This window comes from Hevea brasiliensis, chromosome 6, assembly GCF_030052815.1.
Source record: "Hevea brasiliensis isolate MT/VB/25A 57/8 chromosome 6, ASM3005281v1, whole genome shotgun sequence".
In the NCBI taxonomy this organism is placed as follows: domain Eukaryota; kingdom Viridiplantae; phylum Streptophyta; class Magnoliopsida; order Malpighiales; family Euphorbiaceae; genus Hevea; species Hevea brasiliensis.
In genome coordinates, this window is record NC_079498.1 from 9,517,360 (window position 1) to 9,540,899 (window position 23,540).

A 23,540-nucleotide genomic window follows, 5' to 3' on the forward strand; every position below is an offset into this window, starting at 1 on the left:
TATAATTATAAATACATTAATATATTATATAATTATTATTATTATTATTAATTATTTATATACCATATCATTAAATGCTATATATTTAAGAAATAATTAAAATACACATTACCTCAAATGTGAGAAAAAAAAAGAAAAAAAAAACCTTTAAACCTCAAATGGTAATATAGTTACGACTCTGCATAACAACATTTCATAAAATTGATACAGAAATGGAAATCAGAATCAGACCAAACTAATTCAAATCAAAACATTAAAGAACCAAATTAAACTAAAACATGAAAAAATCAAATTAAAATCGAAATATAAAAAAAATCAAACCACACTAAAACCATAAAATTAGTTCGATTTCAATTCTTAGACAAATCCCTAACCAAAATCAAAATCATATCCCTAATGAAAAAAAACAGAGATTTACTAATACTAAAAATGTATTTTCATAAACAAAGAATTTATTGAGAAAACATAAAGAATGTTACCAGGAACATAAATGAACCTCCTCTAGATAATAGAATAAATTATGTAAAAATAAATAAAATGGGGTAAAAAAAATACAAAACAAAGAGAATTACAATTAGCAAACTAAAATCTCTCCAGTTATGCATCTGCCAAGGACAATGTAACAATGGGTCTACCTATGTCAAAAAGTTCTCTCATTCACCAATATGACGAACCTATAGTTTGCTACTGAAATATTCTTAAATCACACCGGAAGCACGATAACCCCTCAATATCTAAATGTGGTTGAACAGGACAGTGGACTAACGTGATTTATACTGCAAAAGTAATACCCCGTAAAAAAAATCAATTCAACTCAACTCAACTAAACATTTATCCCAAAAATTTAGGGTCGGCTATATGAATTCGTTTTCTCCACTCTAAACGACTTTGGGTTAAATCCTCAGAATGTGTAATGTTTCTAAATCATATTGTACTACTCTCCTCCAAGTCAATTTAGGTCTATCCCTTTTTTTTCTTTCTATCCTCCAATCTAACGTGCTCTACTTATCTAACTATAGCCTTTTTATGTTATCCTCAATTGGCATCACTCCTACCTTTTCTCTAATACTCTCATTACGGACTTTATCTAGTCTAGTATGGCCACTCATCCACCTTAACTTTCTCATCTCTGCAACTCTTATCTTAAACGCACACGACTCCTTCAGTGTCCAACACTTAATTAACTAAAGCAGAAAATTTTCTATGAAATTTCAAAAGCTCTACAAACACTTAATTGTTTATGACTACAATATCAAGTAATTCAGTTTAGAAAAGCCAATTGATGGTAATGTTGCCAAGCCATGTGAACAGTGGGAACTGAGCCAAAGCGATGAATAGCAAGAGATAATGATGCCGGCTCGAATCGTAACTCCTCACCTCTGCAAAAAGGACCCTCTTCATCGTCTTCACCAAGAAAATTCCCATACATAAGCAGGCCCATGGCATCAAAAAGTAGTAAGAGTATTTGAATAAAATCTTTCCAAGGACAGCAAAACACATCCCTGTGAAAGTATATCCACCATAGGCAACAATGTCCAACAAGGGTGCCTCTGCGCTACTCAATGAAAGCATTGTTACTTTAAGCAATGAAACTTGCAGAAACCAGCCAAGTAATCCCTTCACAAACAACCAATTGAGTGCTTCAGCGCTAAACCTACATTGAATAGAATATGAAACATGGAATGGAGATTAATAAAAGAAGATGTGAGGGGTAAGACAAAAGAAAAACAAATAAACAGAGATTGCGGAACTAGAATTATGGATCAGTTTACTAGAATTATGGATCAGTTTCAGCATTCATAACGAAAACAAATCTGTAACATAAAGCAGTAAGTATCACCAAAAGCAGATACCAAAGTAATTGAAAATTCCAAAGTGAGGACACATGCAGAAGGGAAGGTCACCGACTGTATTCAATTTATAGTTCTTTTTATTTAACCTTATGCCATGGGGAAAACCCATTAACAGAAAGGAGAAACTACTACAGGCTTTGTTGTCTTGTATACACACATGCACACATAAAGAGAGAGAGGTAATGACAGTGATAGCATTGTTAACGCTATCACAATTGCCACCATACACATTTACAATCAATGCTACTAGCTACAGTACCAGTAGCTTGATACCTAAATTTTATTGTTATCTAATTGCCCTTCCTATTCAGAAAGTGCCAAAACAGCCACAATAATCAAATGTCATCCAAACATTGCCATGGTCCTATAGTTGATTAGGAATGCAAAAAAGCAAATCTCAGCACAGAACTATGAAAGGACAAGAACAAATATGTATAAAGAAGAGATGTCCATAACACAACTTCATGTAGTTAGTGCCAACACATAGACGAGTTTATTAGAGAATATAGCACACTTACTTTCCATTAAGTCCTAATGACAAGCCAGCAAGTACAACGTATGTACCAAATGCCATGAATGGAATGTACAAGTCTGGTGCATTTATATCATAAATTGGGGGTTTGTAGGAAAGCCTGCCCCCTACTGGCTCAGTTATCCGAGTCCAGTGTCCCTGAAGGAAAGGAAAAAAGAACAAAATATCATTTAAATGAAGAAATGTTAGGACAACCAGGTAAAAATAATTGCAGCAAGGCTTACCCTGTGCAGGAATGGAAATAGAACAACCTTCAATTTGTTTCTCACATATTGGTCATTCACTTGGAAATAATATTGGGGATCAGAGAAGTATCGACTTATCTGCTTATTTTGAAAAACAAAATGATAACTAAAGTCACATACCTTCAAATTATAATACTTCAAAGAACCCATTGCATATCCATAAAACAAAAACATTTGGCACAACATCACAAGGGCATCAAATCCATTGCCTATCAAACTTCAAAATCATAAAAGATTATTTCAACAAGTTTTAAGCAGCAATTAGTATCTACCTGTCATTCTTAATGAGCATTTAGATTAAATTAATTTTATTTTCTTGAAAGGAACTCATTTCAAAGTTTCCTAGGCTATGTTGATTCTTCACACCAACTGTTGGGAAATAATATTATGCCAAATGCAAGTACCATTTCTTCCAACTTCATTCCCCTAAATAAAAAATTCATTAAATTGAGTCAAATAAAGTTGAAAAACAGGCACATCTAATGAGATGTGGCCATGCTATATGAGAATAATGAAGAATATCATGCACAAAATATATGGTTTGACTTTGAACCTAGAGTTATAGCATTCAGCTTATACCAAAGCCCAAATAAAAATAATGATTGAATCATTGCTCAGCATGCTACTTACATTGCTTTGTACATATTCAGAGCTTGATCCTAGAATTTTCTCTCCATATGCACCAAGTCCACCTCTAATAAGCCCTGAACCAGCTCCAGAGAATGAATTCCCAAATGGATTAGGCTGAGGATTTGTTGGAGGCATTGGCGCCCCAGGCTGGACTCCAACATTGTTATACATTTCTGAGATAGGAGAAAGAAAAAGGCACTAGAAAAAATTAAAAACAAGTTTACTTCTAGAAGTACCAATTTGCAAGCAGTAACTAGGATACCAAAAATTTTATGGTGGACAAATTTTAAGCAATTGATAAGATCTAGGATCAACATTTAAAAGGAGGGAAATTATGGTTAAGAAGAGTTTAAATTAGAGCTCAGAAAAAGAAAGAAGAGAGGGGGGAAGAGGGAGAGAGAGAAGGGGTGGGGGGGTGGTTGTTGGTGGTTGGGTTGTTTGCTGCCAGCGCAGGGGGGCATGGCAGCAGAGGAGAATAAAGAGGAGAAGAGAGCAAAAAGAGGGAAGAGAAAACTAGACACATAAGCCTTACAATTACGAACCAAATCAAAATGTACAAAATTCTGTTATCAAAAACCTACAAAATAGCTCAATTACATATGCATCTGCAAAGACTTAAAAGCTGCTTCTAATCCTAATGGGATTAAATTATAAATCAATAGTCAAAAATAGGAAGCAAACTTTCTAATCAGAAAATTCCTAAAATTAAAAAAAAAATAGTATTAAAACTCTCAATCCTATTTTACAAGAAATATGAATTTTCATAATTAAGAATTTAATCACAATGACCTCTAAATCTGGTCTTCCTTGGCTGCAGTAATGACCTTACTTGATAAAGTTTCCATAGCATTTATATACTCACTTTTCCAACTTCAAAACCTAATAAAGGCACTTTCATGTTTCTTGTCAACATATCAGAATCTCAATACTATGTCTTATCCTTCAAGACTATGGCATTTTTTCTCTTGCATCATGACTAAGTACTAACAGAATAAGTAATTCTCCATCTCTCCATGCATGCAAAGCAGTTTCCCTGAATTTTAAAGGATTCAATCCTACAACGTACCACTGCTCAAGTTATGAGACCACTGACTGAAATCTCCATACAAACTTCTGTACTTGCACACATCCAATTATGCATCTCATACAAGAACCATAAAACAAATTGCAGTATGCCTGATGTTTCTGAGTACAACTTGCAAGAACACGTGGCCTCACCTACATCTACCATCAAGGTCATCACACCAATAATAACTCCAAAATATAATCATTTCTTTTGTTTCCAACAACTAAACATGAAAATTCAATCTTTAAAAACCTCTTTCATTTAACCAAACCGGCCAACGATAACACATTCTGATTCACAATTCACAGGAGCCTATTTGCCGAATAAAAGAGGCCATATTCCATAAAAAATCTGTCTAAACACTTCAAATATTTAGGCGTATATGCAGAAAGGATGGAAAATTGAAGAAAACTAAAGAATCCACGAAGTCATCGTTTTAAATCCACAATATTTCCCCACGAATCTTGAATCTTACCCTAAGAATGTTAATCCACAACGAGATAACACTAAATTCACACAAATCAGTACATTCCAATCCATCAAATCTACATGAAAATATACACCATGTATCCATGAATACAATTAGATGGACTATGAGAAAGTCAGAGATGGATGGATCTGAAAATAGGACCTTGAATTAAGGATATGAGTGATACCGATTCCCGATGACCAAATCTGAGTTCCGGCGACGTTGAGGCGAAGTGTGTGCTAAAGAGGGCACAGTTGGAACTGGGAATCGAAGTAGCCGGTCGGTGAGGGTGAGAGAATGCCAGTAAGGAAAGGTAAATGAATATTTTGACACGTGATGTGCACATGCAACCACATTGATTGACTAGCTTTACCTTGCATCTCTCAGCCAATCACATTATTATAATAAAATATTTTTGAAAGACCCTGAAATTTCCGATGCGAGTCTCGTGCTTTCCTTCTGCAAGCCTCGTGCCTTCCTTATGCAAGCATTGCTTGTGATGACCCGATCCGAAAAAGTGGTCTAACGAGAGCGAGGGTGATATAAAAGAATAAGCTCTTATTAAACTTCTAAGATGGCAAGTCTACTCAAGACAGTGAAATGCGAAACATAGAAATAAATTGAATCATATATTAAAATGAAAAAAATTAATTATTAAAAACGTCTTTTAGTGAAATGTTTAAAGAGTTAAAAAGAATTTTAAAATTAAGCATACTCTTTTAAAAGAAATTTTAGGATGATTTCTCAAAAAATTCTTCAGATAAAATTGTGAAATTTAAAATAAAGTAAACTAAAATTGACAATTTCTCTAATAATTATAACAAAGCGTTACATTGTTTGTCATGAGATGTGAAGTAAAGACGAAGAAGGAGAGAAATGGAGGTTACAAAAGTGGAGGAAGCTGGGATGTTGGATTCTTCTCTCTCGCACATCAAATGGCGCCTCATGTGTCCAGCCAAGCGCTAGTCTTCGACTTTTGAAGGTAGTGATTCATGAGATTATGATTTTACCCTTTTTTTTTTTTTCTCTCTCTCTCTCCCTCTCTCAACACCCAAACAAACTTATGGCCTTGATTCAAGTATAAAAAGATATTTTAAGTATTCTTAATATAAACAACACTTATTTATCTCCATTTCTTTTTATTTTTTTATAATTTAGAAGAAAATATTTAAATTAATTAAAAAGTTATTTTATCACCAAAACAAAATTCTAATTTTGATCTTCACATTCTTGCATTTAAAAAAAAAAACAAAAAATAATAAGATTGGTGGGGCTGGAAAGGTGAAGGATACAAAGCATCTTAAAGCTTCACCATCATGGGCCAAACGTCTTAAATTTTCAGTTGGATTAATGGCATTAATTACTGTCCTAATTTTACATGTTGCATTTAGATGGTGAGATTGGTGTTGATAACTTGTGGAAGAAAGTATAACTCCACCATTATCATTTCACTCTTTAATAATTAGTAGTCTATTATAGAGGTGACAACGGATCAATTTTTATATTTAATTTAATTAAATAATAAATTTAAATGATACATGATTAAATTTAAAAAAAAATATTTATAATGAATTAAAATTTCAAATATTAAACGTTCATTATTCAAATTTATTTTTATAAATATATAATTAAATATAAAATATATATTTTTTAAAATAATATTAATAAAATATATTTTTTATTTTAAATAAAATAAAGTTAAAATATTTTTATGAAATTATTAAATTTTAAATATAAATTATTAATAAAAAATATTTTTTATATAAATTATTAATTAAAATATATAAAATTAAGTAAATTTAAATATTTTTTAATAATAATTATAATTAAATTAAAATAATTAAAAATAAATTTTAATCAGCTATAAATAAATTTAAATTTTAAAAATATTAATATGCGATTTTTACGATTCCTTATTTATTAATCTATCATATATAAGAAATTATTTAATGATTACTGCTAACCGATATTTAGTTCTTTACACAAAAGATCAAAATATTTTATTGAGCAACCTGAAAGCAGTTTAATCATTTCATTTTGAGTTGACAAGCGATTCCTACCGAAGGCAAGTGTTAAATTGACAAGATAAACAAAATAGAAACAAAGACAAAAGAAGAAACTTTTGTTTGAAAGCACTAATTTTTTTTTCTTCAAATTGTCTATTTTGAGCCCTTGATTAGGCTGAGGGCTTCGTCCTCGGTAGGAAGGGCAGGAATAGCTCCTTTTTTGGTGGTTGTAATGGCTCCACATGCATTTGCAAACTTAAGTACTTCTCTCAATCTTGGCTCATCCTGAAAATCATATACCAAACCCAAATATATTTAGCAACTGAGACAACACTTACATCAAACAATGATGTATTCAATACTTACTTCAAGAATAGATTGATCATCCACAATCTTTAATAATAGAGCTCCTACAAATGAATCACCAGCACCTGTTGTATCCACAGTGTTGACATGGAAAGCCTCCACTGATCCATGGAAATTCTGTATTTGAACAACCAAATTTCAAATCAATTTAGAGTATCTAACAGCCAAAGTTGACTGGGACCATAATATAACCTCAAATTCCTTGTAATCCAGATTATATTAAATTTCAGACCTCGATTGTAACTAATAATAGCCACTACCCTATATGCATAGAGGCAAAAGAAATAATCAAAAGCATTGCATATACTCTTCCTCATTTAAAATTCAATGTGGGCCGAAGACCCACTCACCACCACGTGTAAAATTGAAAAGTAGATTTGGAGATAGTTGAAGTTTTTTGACTCAAATAATGATTAAAATAATGTTTTTCCTATAAATAAAAAGACCCACAAATTATTATTTTAGATTCTGAAAAACCAAGGCAACGCGTCCCATGGATTAGATTAAGGGCCAAGAGCTTTCCTTTTTTAAGAAATGATTACAGGTCAAGAATATTAAACATTCATCAAAGAACACATTGTATAAAATATATAAATCCTACTGCATAAACATTTCCACTAAAAAATAAGTTCAAGGTCTCCCACAAATAGCAAAGCACTCACGCCCACCTAAGTACATAATTAATAACCATAAATTGCACTCCTTGGTACCTACCCATTCAACTAGAAGTCAGACTATTGATTAAAATGGCATTACACCTAACAAAAATTAGTGAAAGATAAGCAAAGTGAGAGATCTAAACTAAAATTACCTTGGTGTAATATCTGCAACCCTTCTCACCAAGGGTGACCAACAGCAACTTCAAGTTAGGATGCCAAAGTGACAAGGCATCAGCGTCATCAATTTTGTCACTTCCAGTGAGGAACTCAAGCTCTACATCGCTGACTTTGATCACCTCTGCCTTGTCCCAAATGCTCAGTATCTGCTCACGAGCTTCCTCGGGAGAAGGCCACAATGGTAGCCTCAGATTTGGGTCATAAGAGAGCAGAGCTCCTGCTTCCTTGGCCGCTTCAATTGCCTTGAGGTGTGCTGATCTGCATGGCTCCACTATCAAGCTTATTGATCCATAGTGGAAAACTCTGGCCTATGACATAACAAATTAAGAATCAGCTCATTACCTTATAATGCGGTAAAAATGGAAGCGCGTGAAAGGAGGTGGCGAGTAATAAAAAAAGTTGAGTCCTCCACCGTTTATGAGAACATAAAAATCAAAAGCTTCCCACTCGCCTGTTTGCAAGGCACGTGGATGAAATTTCTCAAATTAGTCTAAAACGCAAAATGGCAGACAGATCTAAACATGTGAAAATCCTCTTTTGCCCTCCAATCGTTAAAAAAACATCTACACTTCAACTCGCCATCGCGTCCATACGGGATCCATGTGTGGGACCCACGCCCAGCATGTTGCACCAACTGTCCAACACCTACCTCCACTGACCCATCGACCGACGGCTATAAACGAAGGAAAATAATGGGATCTAAAGCAAATATATATTTAAAATCACCGCCGGTGATCTTAGCAGCTTCTCCGTCCCGATATCATGCTTAAAAATGGGAAATTTTGCCATTATTATTAGACAGAAAAATACGTGTACTAGAAAGCGAGAGGTCTGCTTTCTGGATTCTTGCCAGCTACTAATAGATCTGGATTCCAGCGGAGCCCACCCCCTAATTATCAGGCTGACTGGGCAACACCCTGAATCTTCCCAATCCCACCCATGGCACGTGAAGCTCACCCCCTTAAATCCTCCCCGGTCTACACCGAAATCAAAAACAAACCAAGCAACAGAATTTGATGAATCACTTACAGATCTAATAAGTTCAAGATTCAGCTCTTCAGGTGTCAAAAGCATGTCAGCGCTTGGATTACGGTAGAACATGAATTCACGCTCGCCGTCAGCGCGTAGAGTCACGAACGCCAAAGCCGTCCTTGCTCCTTTGTCAAAGTTGATACCGTCAGCGATCACTCCATTTTCCTTCAAGATCCCAGCGAGCATGTGGCCGAATTCGTCATCGCCGAGCTTACCAACGAAGGCAGCTTTCCCACCAAGCCTAGCGACGGCGATTGCGACGTTGGCTGGGGCACCACCGGGAGCCTTCAGAAAACCAGGTGCCTCGGCTAAGGACACACCGGAGACGGTAGGGACGAAGTCGATCAACATCTCGCCGAAGCTGACTATGAGGGAAGAGCCTGAGCTGTCATTGGTCACAGCTGACGCCATTGGAATAAGATTTTACTTGGGAGAAGAAAGAGAAAATGAAGTCTTTCTAGAGAGAGAGAGCACGTTTGGAGGTTTTGAAGAGGAGAGAGAGGAGAAGAAGAAGGTATATATAGAGGGAGAATCGGAGTTTATCGCGAATCAGTTTTTGTGTTTTTTTTTTTTTCTTCTTTTTTTAAATGCTAATCATTAATTTAATTGATTTTTGGATTTTTATGGATATATATTTGGATCCACTAATAATTAATAAAAGGATAAAATTTTGGAGATTTTTTGAAAAAATAAATTGATATTAATTATTAAAAAAATTGTTAAAAAATTAAATAAATAAAGAACAATTTTGAATTAACAATTATTTTAAAGCGAATTGTCACTTATAATTATAATTTTAATATATTTATAAAATAAATTAATTTAATTATTTAAATATTTATTAATTATTAATTACATTAATCATTAAATTAAATATTTATATTATAAATTGTATATATTTTTTTTCATTTGGAGGAATACGTTATTAAATTATTTTTATTTTTAAATAACATTATTTTAAATTAAAAGAGAAAAATTATCAATAAATTTTAACACAATAATTATAAAGTGGTCTTTAAATTTGTAAGGTTTGAGATTTAATTAGAAAAATAAAAAGATATATACAAGGGGTGGAATTTACTAAAATGTCCAAAATTGCAAAGGAATATGTAAATTTTAAAGTTTGACCTTATCCTTTTATTTATTTATTATTATCCATAATTTCTTACAGAAAATGATAAGCTCCATTTTTTCTTAATCTATTCACCAGAAGTAATTATGTTTCCTTCCAAGTAAATATGAAATTAAATCCCATTTATAGGGAGATTACTTACCAAAATTAGTATAAAATAATTAATAAGTGGCTAGCAAATTATTTTTTATATTTATTTATATTTTTAGTAATTAATGAGACAAAATTATATTTTCTAAAAAAACAAAAGATGAAATTATATTGATAAAATCTTAATTTTGATATTTATTTTTTTATTAGGGTTTAAGCTTTTCTTTATGATTCAATTCATTCTTTTATACCCGAAAATAAATTTGTGATCGAGAATTTTTTACTTAAATCTGATTTATCATAAATTTAAAATATAAATATATGATATTCATATATTTAATAAATAAATCACATCATATATTTTATATTCTAAATTCATAATAAATTAAATTTAAATAAAAAAAATTCTTATTACAATTAACTAAAACATATTAATAAAAATATTTAGCATAGTATGGTCTAGTGGCTAAAAGCATTACTATATCATATTTGAATCCATACTTTCTTAATTTTCTTATCAGAAAAATATGTTAATAAAATATTAACCAAAAGGAAAAATAAATGCAACTAAAGATGTGTCTTGCCAACATCAAAACATTGAAATTAATATTTGAATTTTATCTCTTAACACATTAATCACATTTTTATTAAATTAAGCTGTAATTTAATAAGAAAAAAAACAACATTTTCTTTGGAGAAAGAAATTGTAGAAAAGCCGAATGGGAAAGAGTTGGACAAAAGTGTAGACATGTGAATTTTCAGACAACGGAGAGGACACCCACTGTTTCTGTTTTGAAGTCTTTGGTGGGTCACTTAGGCTCATGGTTTTAGCTCTGCCTACTCTACATTTCTTTTTTCTTTTTACATTTATGCACAAATTACAAATATAATAATCAATTTATAGATCGTACAAAACTTTCCAATCAAACAAAAATCTGATGGCACCACATTATTATTTCATAAAAAATATTTTATTTTCTTATTTTTTTAATTTTATAAATTTTAAAAGAAATATCAATTTACACACAATAAGTTTAAAATAAAATTATATATAATACAAATAGATATTATTAATTTAATATTATAATTAAATAATAAAATATCTTAGAGATGAGGTGAAATCGCTCGAAGTATTAATATATATATATATATATATATATATATATATATATATATATATATATATATATATATATATATATAGTGTTTGGTGTATATAAAATTTTTATTTTTATAATTAATTTATTTACCAAAAATTGAGAGGTAACAGTCTTGCATGCAAAGGAAGCATGGAAAAATCCCAACAACTATACAGCAAAAAGACATGAAGATTTAAAAATAATTCTAAAAATAGAATGAATAAAATATGATTGGTTGGCTGGTTTTTCTATGATTAAATCTTAGCTGAGCTTAAGATTAAAGCAATGGTGAGACACCCAATTTTATTATAAATTTGAAGGTGGAAGCATGTCAAATACTCATTAAAAATCCTCACTATGATTCACTTCTCAATGCAAGTTCTTTATAATTCTTTTATATTTATTTATTATTTCATGTAATTGGATGTTTGTCTTTTTTACAAGCATGTGATCAATCCAACATTTTACATTTATTTATATTTAATCTATTTATTACCATTTATGAAAATATATAAATTATGAAAAAAATTATAAATTTATGTAAAATAATTATATAATGCTATTTCGATTATTATTACCTGTCACATAAAAGTATTTCTTTTATTTAAAATTATTTTTTGTATTAAATTATATTTAATATGACATAATTAAAATTATAATATAATTGTGATTACATTATAATTATATTATATATTTAATTACTTTATTTGAGATAAAAAAATTAATATAATAAAATAATAATTACATAACGTAATCAATTATTATTTTACTCATAATTATTTATTTTAATTTTTTTATTTATTATTAATATTGCTATCATCATTTTTACTTGGCCATAAATGCTGTTATCACCGCTATTTCACATTGTCATTACTACTATCACCACCCTCTTACCACAATCACTGCTTCACTATCGCTATCATCATTTAGTCACTGTCATCATTATCACTACCTTACCTTATTACCACCACTACCTAATTATAGTTGTCGCTACCACTAACATCACTTAATTATCACTTTCACTCGACTACCAATCACTGTAACGACTACCATTTATTATTAATACTATAAATAAATTAAATATTAAAATCAAAATTATCATTACTCAAATATCTATATTTTTATTTTATAATTAAATATAAAAATATAATAATAATTATATTACATTATAATTTTAATTATATTATATAATTAGTTACATTCTATTGTATTATGCTCTATTTAATATAAGTTTAGAAAAATTAAGAAGTATTAATTTTTTAATTTTATTTTTTATTTATATTAAATATAATAAATATTTATAAAAATAATTAAATGAGTAAAGGTAATTATTTATTTAATTATTAATATATTTTTATAAAAATAAGATTACCCTTCTTAATATTGGACGCCCCTAGATTCTGATCCCACACACATGCACGGGCACGCACAGGTATGCACCCGCGCGTGCCTGCGCATTCTCGCATCAATGCACACAAACGCCCTCGCATGCACATATTAAATTTTAAATCGATTGAATATATAAATTAATATGTAATTTTAAAATTTTGTGATACATTATTAAATAAATAATTTATATATATATATATATATATATGTAAAATGAACACTTTATAGATTTAGTGACCAATAATTAAAGAATAAATACTAAATAGATAATATTAAAATAGTTTGGCTTATTTACATGAAAAAAATATATATTTTATTACTTAATTTATTTTTTCACAATAATAATTAAATCTTAATCTTAAAATAATTAAGATTGGCTATATAAATTTTTTTGTGTTATTTAGCTCTATTAGATATTAGATCCGTCTTAATATCTAAATTTTATGATACTAATTCTCTCTGTATTATGTATTATCTTAAACTTGTTCCTTTTCTTTTTCACTCGTTTTTTATTAATTTATATTATATTTAAATTAAATATTTATTCCATCAATTTAATTAAAAAAATTCATATATATTCTCCATTAATATCTTATTTCATTAACAATTTTCTAATTCGAATTTTCTAAATTATTTTTTTTTTTGGTAATTTATAAATTTCACTAATTCTCATAAATATTGATGATATGTCTTAGCCTTGAAGTGAGAAGTCTCCCCATCACTTAAGCTTAAAAAAAAAAAAAAAACTTTCCACTAGCTTTTTCTTTTTAAAAAATTAAAAAACCCACTTTGCACTTAAATGTTATGATTTGGATAGGGTTTTCCAAAGTGGTGAAGGTTGCCAATCATTCCCACCAACACCACCTAACAATTCCATCTGTTTGGGATAAGCAGGAGTGACACCTACCTATATCATCTCATGGAAGATGAAACAAGCTCATTCCACTTTCCTTTTTCCTTATAGGGTTTCCAATTGAAAACCCAGTTATGATTATCCCCATTATCATTTCTGCCATGAACTTTTTTTATCTGAAAGTCAAATAGCCTCATAACTATGGTGGGTGTAATTTTTTTTTTTTTTTAAATTCAAACATTGCATAATAAATTAATAATAATCGAAACATTGCATAATGAGAGGTAATTTTTTTTTAATTTTAAAGATAAATAATTATATTAAAATCTTTCCATTTTCTACCTCTTAAACGTGGAAGAATATTAATCAAGTTATCCTCTAATTAATAAATAAAATAATAATTTTTAATAATTTTATAATTAACAATAAATCAAGAGATTGAACAATAATTTTTCTTGCAATTAAAATCAAATAATAAAAAAATTGAGAGATTTAAATTTTTATAATATCTAGTTACTTATTTGATTACTATACCATTTTTTTTTTTCACTATGATTGATTTGATTTTATAATCTAAGAAAAAAAAAGGGAAAATGTAGGGCATGCAGAGCAGAACATGAGAAACACATTATTTGAGATATTACCCAGAGGAGAAGCAAACACAGCTAAGCAAAGCCAGCTTTTGCAAGGACATGAACAGTGAACTTATTCCACATATCATATGATTGCTCATTTATTTAATTCATAAATAACAAACTAAAAAAAAAATTAATTTTATCTTAAAAATATTTTTTTTCAATTTTTATATGATAATTTTCTATTAATCAGAGCATATAAAATAGTGTCATACATTTTGATATAGATAAAAAATTTCTAAATTTTAAAAGTAATTTTTTTAGAAGGAATTTGTTTGATTACTTTTAACTTAAAATTTAATTTTTAATTTATAAGTTAATTTAAAAAAGCTAATTTTAAATAATTTAAGTTTTTAGTTAAAATATATTTAAAAATAATTTAATTTATCAAATAATTAAAAAGGATGTATAATTTAGTGTTGTAGTTATTAAAATAGAATAATATTAATATTTTTAAAAGTTATTAAATTAATATAATTTTTTAATTTATCAAATAGTAATTTTAAAGTAAGTAAATAAGTTATAAATAAAATTTATTTATAATTGTTGATTTATTTTAAGTAGTTTAATTTATAAATTAAATTAAATATTAATTTATTTATAATTTTTTATTTATAAGTTGATTTAATAGATTTATATATTAAATTAAATATTCTTTCAACTTAGTTATTATTGATGAAATTTATTAACATAATTTGCCTTTAAAGGGAAGATGCATGAATTTAAATTGAAATTGACTAAATTTAGAATAAAAAAAAACTAGTTAGAATTAAAATAAAATTGAATTGATTAATTTTATTTAATTTTATTTTTATCTTATAAAATATAAAAATTTTGATGGTTGAATTAAATTAAATTAATTGAATCAAAATTAAATTAAAATAAAAATTGAGACCAAAATTGAAGGATCTCTCTCTCATCTCAAATTTCCAACCCTCTGAGCTGGAATCGCCGGTCCATTTGAGTTCCGGTCTGAAACCGACAATGCAAGTCTAGATGCACGTATATATATATATATATATATATATATAAGAATTAATTTAATATAATTAAGAAAAATAATAAATATAAAATATTAATTAATTTATTTCAAATTTTAAAAATTAAAGAATATATATCTTTATATCATTTGTCAAATACAAAATTATATTATTTGTTATCAAAGCCATAAATGTTATATTGTAACAATCTTAAAAAATATATATATATGTAGAGGAAAATAATTAATAGTTATCTAAGAAATGAAAAGTTAATTTGATTTTGATAAGCATGTTATTATTCAAAATTATAAATTATATTTAAATTACATTTACTATAATTGTTTATATATATTATAAAGATAGCTCATAAAAATAAGCCACTTAACTTCCTAAAATATTACCAATTAGCATATTACAAGACTTAATTTAATATAATTTAAAAAAATTAATAAAAATAATCTATTAATTAACTTATCAACTTATTTTAAAATTTAAATATCACCTATTATAAAATTTAAAATTATTAAATTTAAAAGAATATTAAAATAAAAAAATTAAGAAAAATTTCATGAAATTTATAATAATTTATGTAAACATTATTAAATCCAATTAAATTATTTCCTTAAAGAGGAACTTTCTAGAAAATGTAATTTGAACCAAATAAGCCCTTGGACAGTGTAAGATAAGGATCACCTAGATCACCGATCACGTGCCGCCTCAGGAAACTCGCGTGATAGGCGCACGCACTCTTTTCATAGGTTGTTTTGTCTGCTTCGGTCAAAGTCCAGGTTCTTTACATTTTTTTATTAAAGAAAAGCTGTTTCCTTTATTCTGTTGAATATATAGTAATAAATACAGCCAAGATATTACAATTTATATATAAAAAAATAATAATAAAATTACTTTTTAATTATTTTATACAACACTAATGATTAAGTTTTAATCTTAAACTAATTTCATCGATTCTTTTTTACTATTCTAAAATAAAGAATTAGCCAAATTAAAGAATAATAAAATATAATGCTTGATTTCTACTTGTTAGTTCATGTTAAGATGGGATTTTCATGCTCTTGAAGGAAGCAATGATCAACAAGAACACACACACGATAGAAAGAATATGGAGGATGAAACCAGGCTATGATAACCTGTATTAAAGGAAGTTGAGAAGGGGAAATGACTTTATGAATTAGAGAGATATTCACTTCTACAGTTCATTCCCTCTTAAATAATCTTGATTTTCATGGTCAAATTTAGGTGATGCACCTAACCTTGTGGAGGAACTCATTTCTGTCATCAAGGAGATATCTCCTCTTTCTTAATCATTCCAGTCACTTGTGCTACCTAAAGAATCTGATTCATTTGTGGATAAGTAATCATCTTCAATTTCTGAGTGTTCTTTATCAATAGAATCAACTTGGGTGTCTGAAACACCTGGAGAAAATCCATCAGAAGACAAACCATCGCTTTCTTTTTTCGGTTTCTGAGATTCCCTAGCTGGACTGTCCAAGATGGAAAGGGGATTCCTATTATTTGGATCACCATAAAGTGCAATGTGCCTATAATACAGCTCTAATTCCTTTTCTGCAATGGCTATGAAATGCCTCACGGACTCGAGCGACTGCTCACACTTGGATTTTTCCAATGCCTGTGAAGAAAAGGAAAAGTTAACCACTTAGCTTTAGATAAGTTTCTTTATAGGTATCACATGAAAACAAATTATAAATCTTCAATGTCAGCATCATTATCAGATACAAAAGCAATAACAATGGTAAGAAACATGCCAGATGGCTGATGATGGCTGATTTTCCCCTTTTCAAAAACTACATATAAAAGTCAATCTATAGAGGGTGACTGGTTTACCTACAGCAAAGTTACTCCATTTGTGACTTGGAAGCCACAGTTTCGAGCCACGAAAACGACCTTTTTGCAAAGTAAGGGTAAGACTGCATTGGATCACCCTTTTTTCAATTTTTTAAAGAGGCAATCTATCAAGCATATCCTAAGTGAATTATGTTCTTTTTTCCTTGCAGCAACAATATCAGAATAATCATTAAATAATGAAGCCAGAAATGCTAACTGAGAGAAAGAAGCCAGGCTGAGAATTTGATGCGATAATTTTCTAAAAATAAAATCCTGGCAGTAAGTTTTCAGGACAAGAAGAGTTCTTAAGTAAAATAAAAAAATCCTAAAAACTTTTTAATCAATGACAAGTGCTTTCCTGTTTTCTCTAACACGTTTCATATCTCATCCTTGTAGAGAATATACTGTCACCTCAATAATTTTTTTGTTTTATTTCCCTACATAAAGGATATAGCCTGCATAAGCATTTTGTTCTTTGATTGAATTTGAATATTTTCGGTATGAGAACCTGGGATGCTACATCACTGTTATTTGATCTTGTCTTAGAATTTGAAAGTCCTCTCAAATACCACCAATAAACACAGAAAATTTGGTTCATACAACTTGCAAACTACTAGTGAACCTACTTCAGCTGTTAAGTAAACAACGGCAGACTTTCACTCCTGTATTATAATGCTCAGAAGAGATTTTATCAGAAGCATGGTTGGCATACATATTTTGAGAAGGGCATAAATATATTTATGTACATAGCTTACTGTAATGAACAAGATTGGTTTTAATTTCACCTTTGGTTAACAAAAAAAAAGTTAAAAATGTAGTATTTTCTGATAGCCTAACTTCACAATTTACACCTTTCTCAAAATTTAATATTTGGGATTGGTTATTCAAGAAGGTCTACCATATTGAAGTTGTTGTAGAGAAGAAAATGATGGGCTAACCTATGATGATGTAGGATAAAGTACTGAAAAGGGATCAAGCAACTCTACACAACAGATGTAACCCTAAACCACGTGGAATGGAGGACAAACATCCATACAGCATACCTCAACAAAATTGGGATGAAGGCTTAGTTAAGTTGAGTATTGAACTGTGTCTGCAAATTCTTCTTAATTTTCTCATTACTAAAGAACGAACAAGTGTGGTATGCAAAATTCAAGAATCCACTCTTAGTATTCTATTTAGGCTGTATTCTCATTCTTCATTCATAAGCGCTTGCATCTAGAAAAGGACAATAATGCACACCTTATTACATGTAATGTGGCCCCATTGTACAAAGAAAGTATATAGGTTGAAAACCAACACTGATGCTTATCCTAGATTGATAAAACCGATGCACAGCAGCAGTATCAACTGCTGAGAAAACTGATGGTTATTCAAACTCAGCATCTACAAGTATAGAATTACTTGGGCTCAAAGCTGGTTTCAAACTTCAATGATACTACAGCCCTCCTAAATGGTACTTATGGGCAAGTACTGACTAACGGGTAAGCCTACCTGGGCAAAGCCCGAGCTACCATGCGGAGCTCTGATATTTGTCCTAGTTGACCGAGTAATGATGCTCAGTTATCATATCCCAGTTACTCATAACGTTCACCAGTAGATAAGGATCTAATGATTCTCGCAGTATTTATGGTCCTAACATTCATAAGACTCCCAAATGAAGTGGACTCCCAGTCCTATTCTGGTACTCAATCTTAGCAGCGATCTATATCAGAGCCTATAGTAAAGGCCACCAGGTATGCATGATAGTCTTTTAGTGACATTCTCATTCATATACGAGTCCATGTAACTTACACCTAATCTTTAGGATCCCTTCACTCCTTATTCACCATGTAACTTTCATAGCTAACATATTAAGTATTGCAACCTAGTAATCTAGCCCTTTTGGGCACATAGACCAACAAAGAGGTGATAACACAGAGAATACAAACTTCATAATGAACAAAGCACCAAAACCCTTTGGCTTTAAAATAAAGTGCGACGACAGAAATGGATAAAGTAACTGATGCTAGAAGTATTCATGTAGCCACTTGTGTGACAACAAGAATAATGATAAGTTGATGAAAACCTACATTTGTGCGAGGATATTTCCAATTTAAATAAGTCACAGTTCGATGATATTTTCTTCCTAACATGAAAATGGCATGAACATCATCAATATTTGAAAACAAGAAATGTTAGTTGATAAGGTTGGAAGACAGAATACTCACCCTTTTTTTGGACAATGTATCTATTGGCGACATGACTTCTGGCTGCACATAGTTCTTCCCTCGATAAAATATAATGGTGTCATCTTCAATAAGCTGTATGGGGATCCCACCACTCAACCTGGCAATTTCCTGAGCATATTCCTGTACTTGGCCAGGTTTGCTATTCTTGCAAATAACCTTTACGGTTTCATGCTTCTTCCAATGCATATGCATATTAAGAATGACGCCTCCAAATATTCCTCTTCTGCCAACTGGCACGTAATTGGATTTTTTTTGGGCCATCTTTTTGATAAAAAATCGTTCCTCACCACTCAGATCATGTGGTTTGACCTCAGGACCCTGAATTTTAGGAACTTCATACCGCTTAAGTCTTTCAATCAGTAAGGCTTCCTTGATTTTGGCCTGCAATTTTAAGAAAGGTAATGAATATTGAATAGTATCTCTAATGATAATGAAACTACAGTTCAGTTGGCCAATTGAAAAAAAAAAAAAGTGACCCCTAAAATTTTCCATTTCCTTTTATCTCATCACAAACAGAAACTAATGAAGAGTAGAAAATAAAGGGTAAATTACATTCAACTTTTGAGACTCACCCACAGTTAAAAGTTATGAACACATTTTCCAAAAATTACTAACCCTTCCCATGTTTTGGTTAAATAATAACAATTTTAGGCCAAATTGATAACTTTAGTTAGTAACTCCAACAAAGATTATTTGACATATTATGGCATTAGTATTTTGAAAAGATATTATCTTGACTCATAATTTTGGTAAACTTCAGTGCCTAAAGAGTAATATACCCAAAAATAAATTTTTTATTTTTACAATAACTCTTCAATTCTTTTCCTTTAAATGTATAGAATCAATCCCCTTTATTGCTATTGCTCTCACAGTCACGGAACAAAAATAGAGATCTTACATATTCAAAACAATAAACAGAAGTACCCAAGAGGCCTTAAACCTGCAAGAACGACAAGTAGTTCATAGATTTCATTTAATACTATTACTCAGACTCGCAATGTAATAATTTTAAATATCTCAGCTCAGTTCTTCAAGTAGATGGGGAATGTGAGGATGATGTTAGTCATAGGATTAAAACCGGATAGTTGAAGTGAAAACGTCCCACGGGAGTTTTATGTGATCGCAAGATTCCCAATAAGTTGAAAGGAAAATTTTACCGTACAGCCATACGACCAGCCATGTTATATGGTAGTAAGTGTTGGACACTGAAGGAGTCGTATGTGTCTAAGTTAAGAGTTGCGGAGATGAGAATGTTAAGGTGGATAAGTGGCCATACTAGACTAGATAAAGTCCGTAATGAGAGTATTAGAGAAAAGGTAGGAGTGGTACCAATTGAGGATAAGTTGAGAGAAGTGAGATTGAGGTGGTTTGGTCATGTGAAGTGTAGACATACGGAAGCTTCAGTTAGACAAGTAGAGCACATTAGGGTAGAGGATAAAAAGAAAAGAAGGGGTAGACCTAAACTGAATTGGAGGAGAGTAATACAACGTGACCTAAAAGCATTACACATTTCCGAGGATTTAACCCAAAATCATTTAGAGTGGAGAAAGAGAATCCATATAGCCGATCCTAAATTTTTGGGATAAAGGCTTAGTTGAGTTGAGTACTCAGACTCGCAATGTCTATAGAATCTGGTAACCCAATATACAATGAAGGTCCTACAAAAAGATTGTGAATGATTTAGGAATTGTTTGTAGTCTAAGTAATCAAAAGGTCACCAATCTTCCTTTCATTCCGCATTCCCCATCTTGCCGCACCGCAACCCCCAAACCCTCTCCCCCCGCCCCCCCCCTCTCTCCCCAACCACACACACACACCAAAAAAAAAGTCTGAAAAGAGAAAAAAAGAGTGAGGACTTTGGCTTTGAAAGGACATGTAAATTCCAAATCTATACAAGAAAGAATTATCAGATTTAATCCTCAATTTATTTTAACAAAAATAAATTTCTCAATGGATTTTTTTTTTTTTGAGTAACACTTAGAGACAAAAAGAATCCATTACCCCTGCCCTGAGATTATTGAGCCAATGTAAAATATCAACATAGGGCCTAAATAAGACAAAAAAAGTAAAAGTACAAATTAAAAAGGAAGATATCTTTCCATGGGGATCTAATAGAATCTAAGTTGACATCTTGAACCAGAAGCCAAATTAAAGCAAGCAGAGCAGCTCAAAATTATTTGTAAATTTCATAGTTTAATAGAAAAAACCTGGATTAGAGCTAATTGAAAGTTAAGGGTTATGGAAGAGCATCCTAGAGTCTAAGGGTTTCAAGTTAAATAAAACAAAATACATCATACATGCATTGCAACTTTAGCAATAGAAGGGGTAATGATTTGCTTAGATCACAAAGTACACATTTCAGCTATCTAGGCTCCATCATGCTTCCATCATACAGAAGACGGGAAATTTAGAAGGAAATCAACCATAGGGTTAAAGCAGGATAGTTTAAGAGGCGAAATGCAACAGGAGTCCTATTTGATCCAAAAATATCAGCTAAGATGAAGAGAAAACCATGTAGGATGGTGATTCGACTATCTATGAATGGAAATTAAAAAAAAAAAAAGATCATATATGGAATAATACATTTGTAGAGAGGTGGAAGTAGCACCTATTGAGTAAAAGTGAGATTGAGATGGTCCACACACATGCATTGTAGGCTAGTAAATGCTTCAGTAGGAAGGGTAAAGTGCACTGAAATGGCAGAAGATAAGATAGTAAGGGCAAACCTAAAATGACATGAAGCAAAGTAGCGAGGAAGAACTTAAGCAGCCATTTTGCCAAGGTTGGGGGCAAAAAATCCTCACAACGAGGCCAATATAATAACATATGTTTAGAATTTTAGGCAATATAAAAACCTTGCATCACACAGGTTAACAATATGCTAACACCTTTTGTTTTGATAAAAATTTCTCACAGACCGTTCTTGTTTAACATTGCAATGCAATCTAAATGACCAATGGAAGTTTTTAAGAGGTTAATGTTAAAAAGTAGAAACTTTTGCTGAACTTACAATTGTAGATTGACCATGAACCTTCAAAATTTAGCAACAATGGACCATGAACCTTCAAAATTGACAGTTAATGATCAACTGAAGACTAAAATTGACCATAACCTTCAAAATTTAGCAAAAATTTGAGCTTTTTAACAATAAATAATATGAAAGAGTCCATTTGTCAGGCATCATTCAGCTGCATTAGTCATCATGGGAAAAAGAAAAAAGAAGAGGAGAGAGAGAGAGAGAGAGAGAGAGAGAACTAATATCACAGGAGAAAAATTACGTTAACTTTCTATTGGGGGCTCCTGGTGCCTTAAAAATTAGTGCATCTTACACTCACAAACCCATGGGGTTTAGCTGAAAATGTGGAAAATGGATACCACTTGAATGTGAGTGAGGATGCAGTATTTCTAGTGAACCGGTGTATTGAATGATTTCCCACGTCGTAGAAATACCAAGATAATTCAACGTCTAACAAATACCAAGATTGAAAAACAGTTAGAAGTACACTGACCCTCTCAAGTTTGTACTTGATTCTTTCTTCAGCATTAGCAAATTTCTGCTTCTTCTTCCTCTTGACAGTAAGCCTACGCGGGTCCCTCTTATTAGCCTCTTTTCGCTTTTGCTTCTCTCTCATTCTCTGCATTTTCAGCCTCTTCTTCGTCTGCCATTTCTCCTTCTTTGGAGGATCAACCTTGTGCGTTTCAAACTTGACTTTCCCCTCTGACAACACCAGGTTTACAGTACCATGGCTCAAATTTCTAAACACCCAGCATGGTTTTGGCAGATTCAGTGAAATTACGTGTCTAGATGGAAAGAAAATTGATTCCGAGGTATGAAAAATTGGCCTGTCAGGCACAGAAAAAAGATCCCCTCAATTATCCAATAATCAAGAATCAATTTTGGGAGAGGGGGGAAGAGTGTACCTGAGAACGAAGGGGTTGGAAGGTGATGGTGGCTTAACAAGTGAAGAAGCCTTTCTCAAGCTACGAAACACAGCTACTGCCATGCCAGTAGGAGGAAGAGGGAGGTAGCAAAAGAAAAAAAGCTACACAAGTCAAAAATCAAAATGGGCTATTCAGAATGCAGACCTCAATAACGAAACTGTAACATTGCGGAAGAATGGGTGATCAACTGATCTTTATAGAAAGAGAATTCCGCTTGTAGGGTTGTGGTTCAACAGAAAAACCGAACATATCGT

The 23,540-nt window shown here is 30.9% G+C and overlaps 3 protein-coding genes across 5 annotated transcripts; all 3 read right to left on the bottom strand.

Moving 5' to 3' along the window:
- Nucleotides 1-1,180: 1,180 nt before the first annotated feature.
- LOC110642400 (uncharacterized) lies at nucleotides 1,181-5,815 on the bottom strand. 2 transcript variants are annotated; one of them, XM_021794445.2, is made up of 5 exons: nucleotides 4,958-5,815; nucleotides 3,261-3,433; nucleotides 2,610-2,708; nucleotides 2,372-2,523; nucleotides 1,181-1,654 (listed from the first exon to the last, which is right to left on the bottom strand). In XM_021794445.2, exons 1-5 carry the CDS (start codon nucleotides 5,139-5,141, stop codon nucleotides 1,267-1,269), a joined length of 996 nt encoding a protein of 331 aa, XP_021650137.2. In that variant the 5' UTR covers nucleotides 5,142-5,815; the 3' UTR covers nucleotides 1,181-1,266. The 2 variants fall into 2 exon arrangements, with proteins under 2 accessions (XP_021650137.2, XP_021650139.1); XM_021794447.2 differs by having other exon boundaries at nucleotides 4,983-5,123.
- A 949-nt stretch (nucleotides 5,816-6,764) lies between these two features.
- LOC110642399 (fructokinase-2) lies at nucleotides 6,765-9,599 on the bottom strand. Its single transcript, XM_058148365.1, has 4 exons — nucleotides 9,033-9,599; nucleotides 7,979-8,311; nucleotides 7,168-7,284; nucleotides 6,765-7,086 (listed from the first exon to the last, which is right to left on the bottom strand). Exons 1-4 carry the CDS (start codon nucleotides 9,444-9,446, stop codon nucleotides 6,955-6,957), a joined length of 996 nt encoding a protein of 331 aa, XP_058004348.1. The 5' UTR covers nucleotides 9,447-9,599; the 3' UTR covers nucleotides 6,765-6,954.
- Nucleotides 9,600-16,371: 6,772 nt separating this feature from the next.
- Nucleotides 16,372-23,413, bottom strand: LOC110650553 (uncharacterized CRM domain-containing protein At3g25440, chloroplastic). Of its 2 annotated transcripts, none has more exons than XM_058148366.1 (4): nucleotides 23,266-23,413; nucleotides 22,854-23,187; nucleotides 19,324-19,725; nucleotides 16,372-16,898 (listed from the first exon to the last, which is right to left on the bottom strand). In XM_058148366.1, exons 1-4 carry the CDS (start codon nucleotides 23,346-23,348, stop codon nucleotides 16,569-16,571), a joined length of 1,149 nt encoding a protein of 382 aa, XP_058004349.1. In that variant the 5' UTR covers nucleotides 23,349-23,413; the 3' UTR covers nucleotides 16,372-16,568. The 2 variants fall into 2 exon arrangements, with proteins under 2 accessions (XP_058004349.1, XP_021661256.2); XM_021805564.2 differs by having other exon boundaries at nucleotides 22,854-23,145; nucleotides 23,266-23,406.
- Between the last annotated feature and the right edge of the window lie 127 nt (nucleotides 23,414-23,540).

Coding starts and splice junctions, on each gene's coding strand:
- LOC110642399 (XM_058148365.1), bottom strand. CDS start 9,446: ATGGCGTCAGCTGTGACCAATGACAGCTCAGGCTCTTCCCTCATAGTC. Junction 7,285..7,978: donor GTTGCAGATATTACACCAAG/GTAATTTTAGTT, acceptor GTTCAAATACAG/AATTTCCATGGATCAGTGGA. Junction 7,087..7,167: donor ATGATCAATCTATTCTTGAA/GTAAGTATTGAA, acceptor TATGATTTTCAG/GATGAGCCAAGATTGAGAGA.
- LOC110642400 (XM_021794445.2), bottom strand. CDS start 5,141: ATGTGCACATCACGTGTCAAAATATTCATTTACCTTTCCTTACTGGCA. Junction 2,709..3,260: donor CTGAATATGTACAAAGCAAT/GTAAGTAGCATG, acceptor CAAAATAAGCAG/ATAAGTCGATACTTCTCTGA. Junction 1,655..2,371: donor TCATTAGGACTTAATGGAAA/GTAAGTGTGCTA, acceptor TATTCAATGTAG/GTTTAGCGCTGAAGCACTCA.
- LOC110650553 (XM_058148366.1), bottom strand. CDS start 23,348: ATGGCAGTAGCTGTGTTTCGTAGCTTGAGAAAGGCTTCTTCACTTGTT. Junction 23,188..23,265: donor TCCAACCCCTTCGTTCTCAG/GTACACTCTTCC, acceptor TGTGCCTGACAG/GCCAATTTTTCATACCTCGG. Junction 16,899..19,323: donor ATACATTGTCCAAAAAAAGG/GTGAGTATTCTG, acceptor TTTTCTTCACAG/GCATTGGAAAAATCCAAGTG.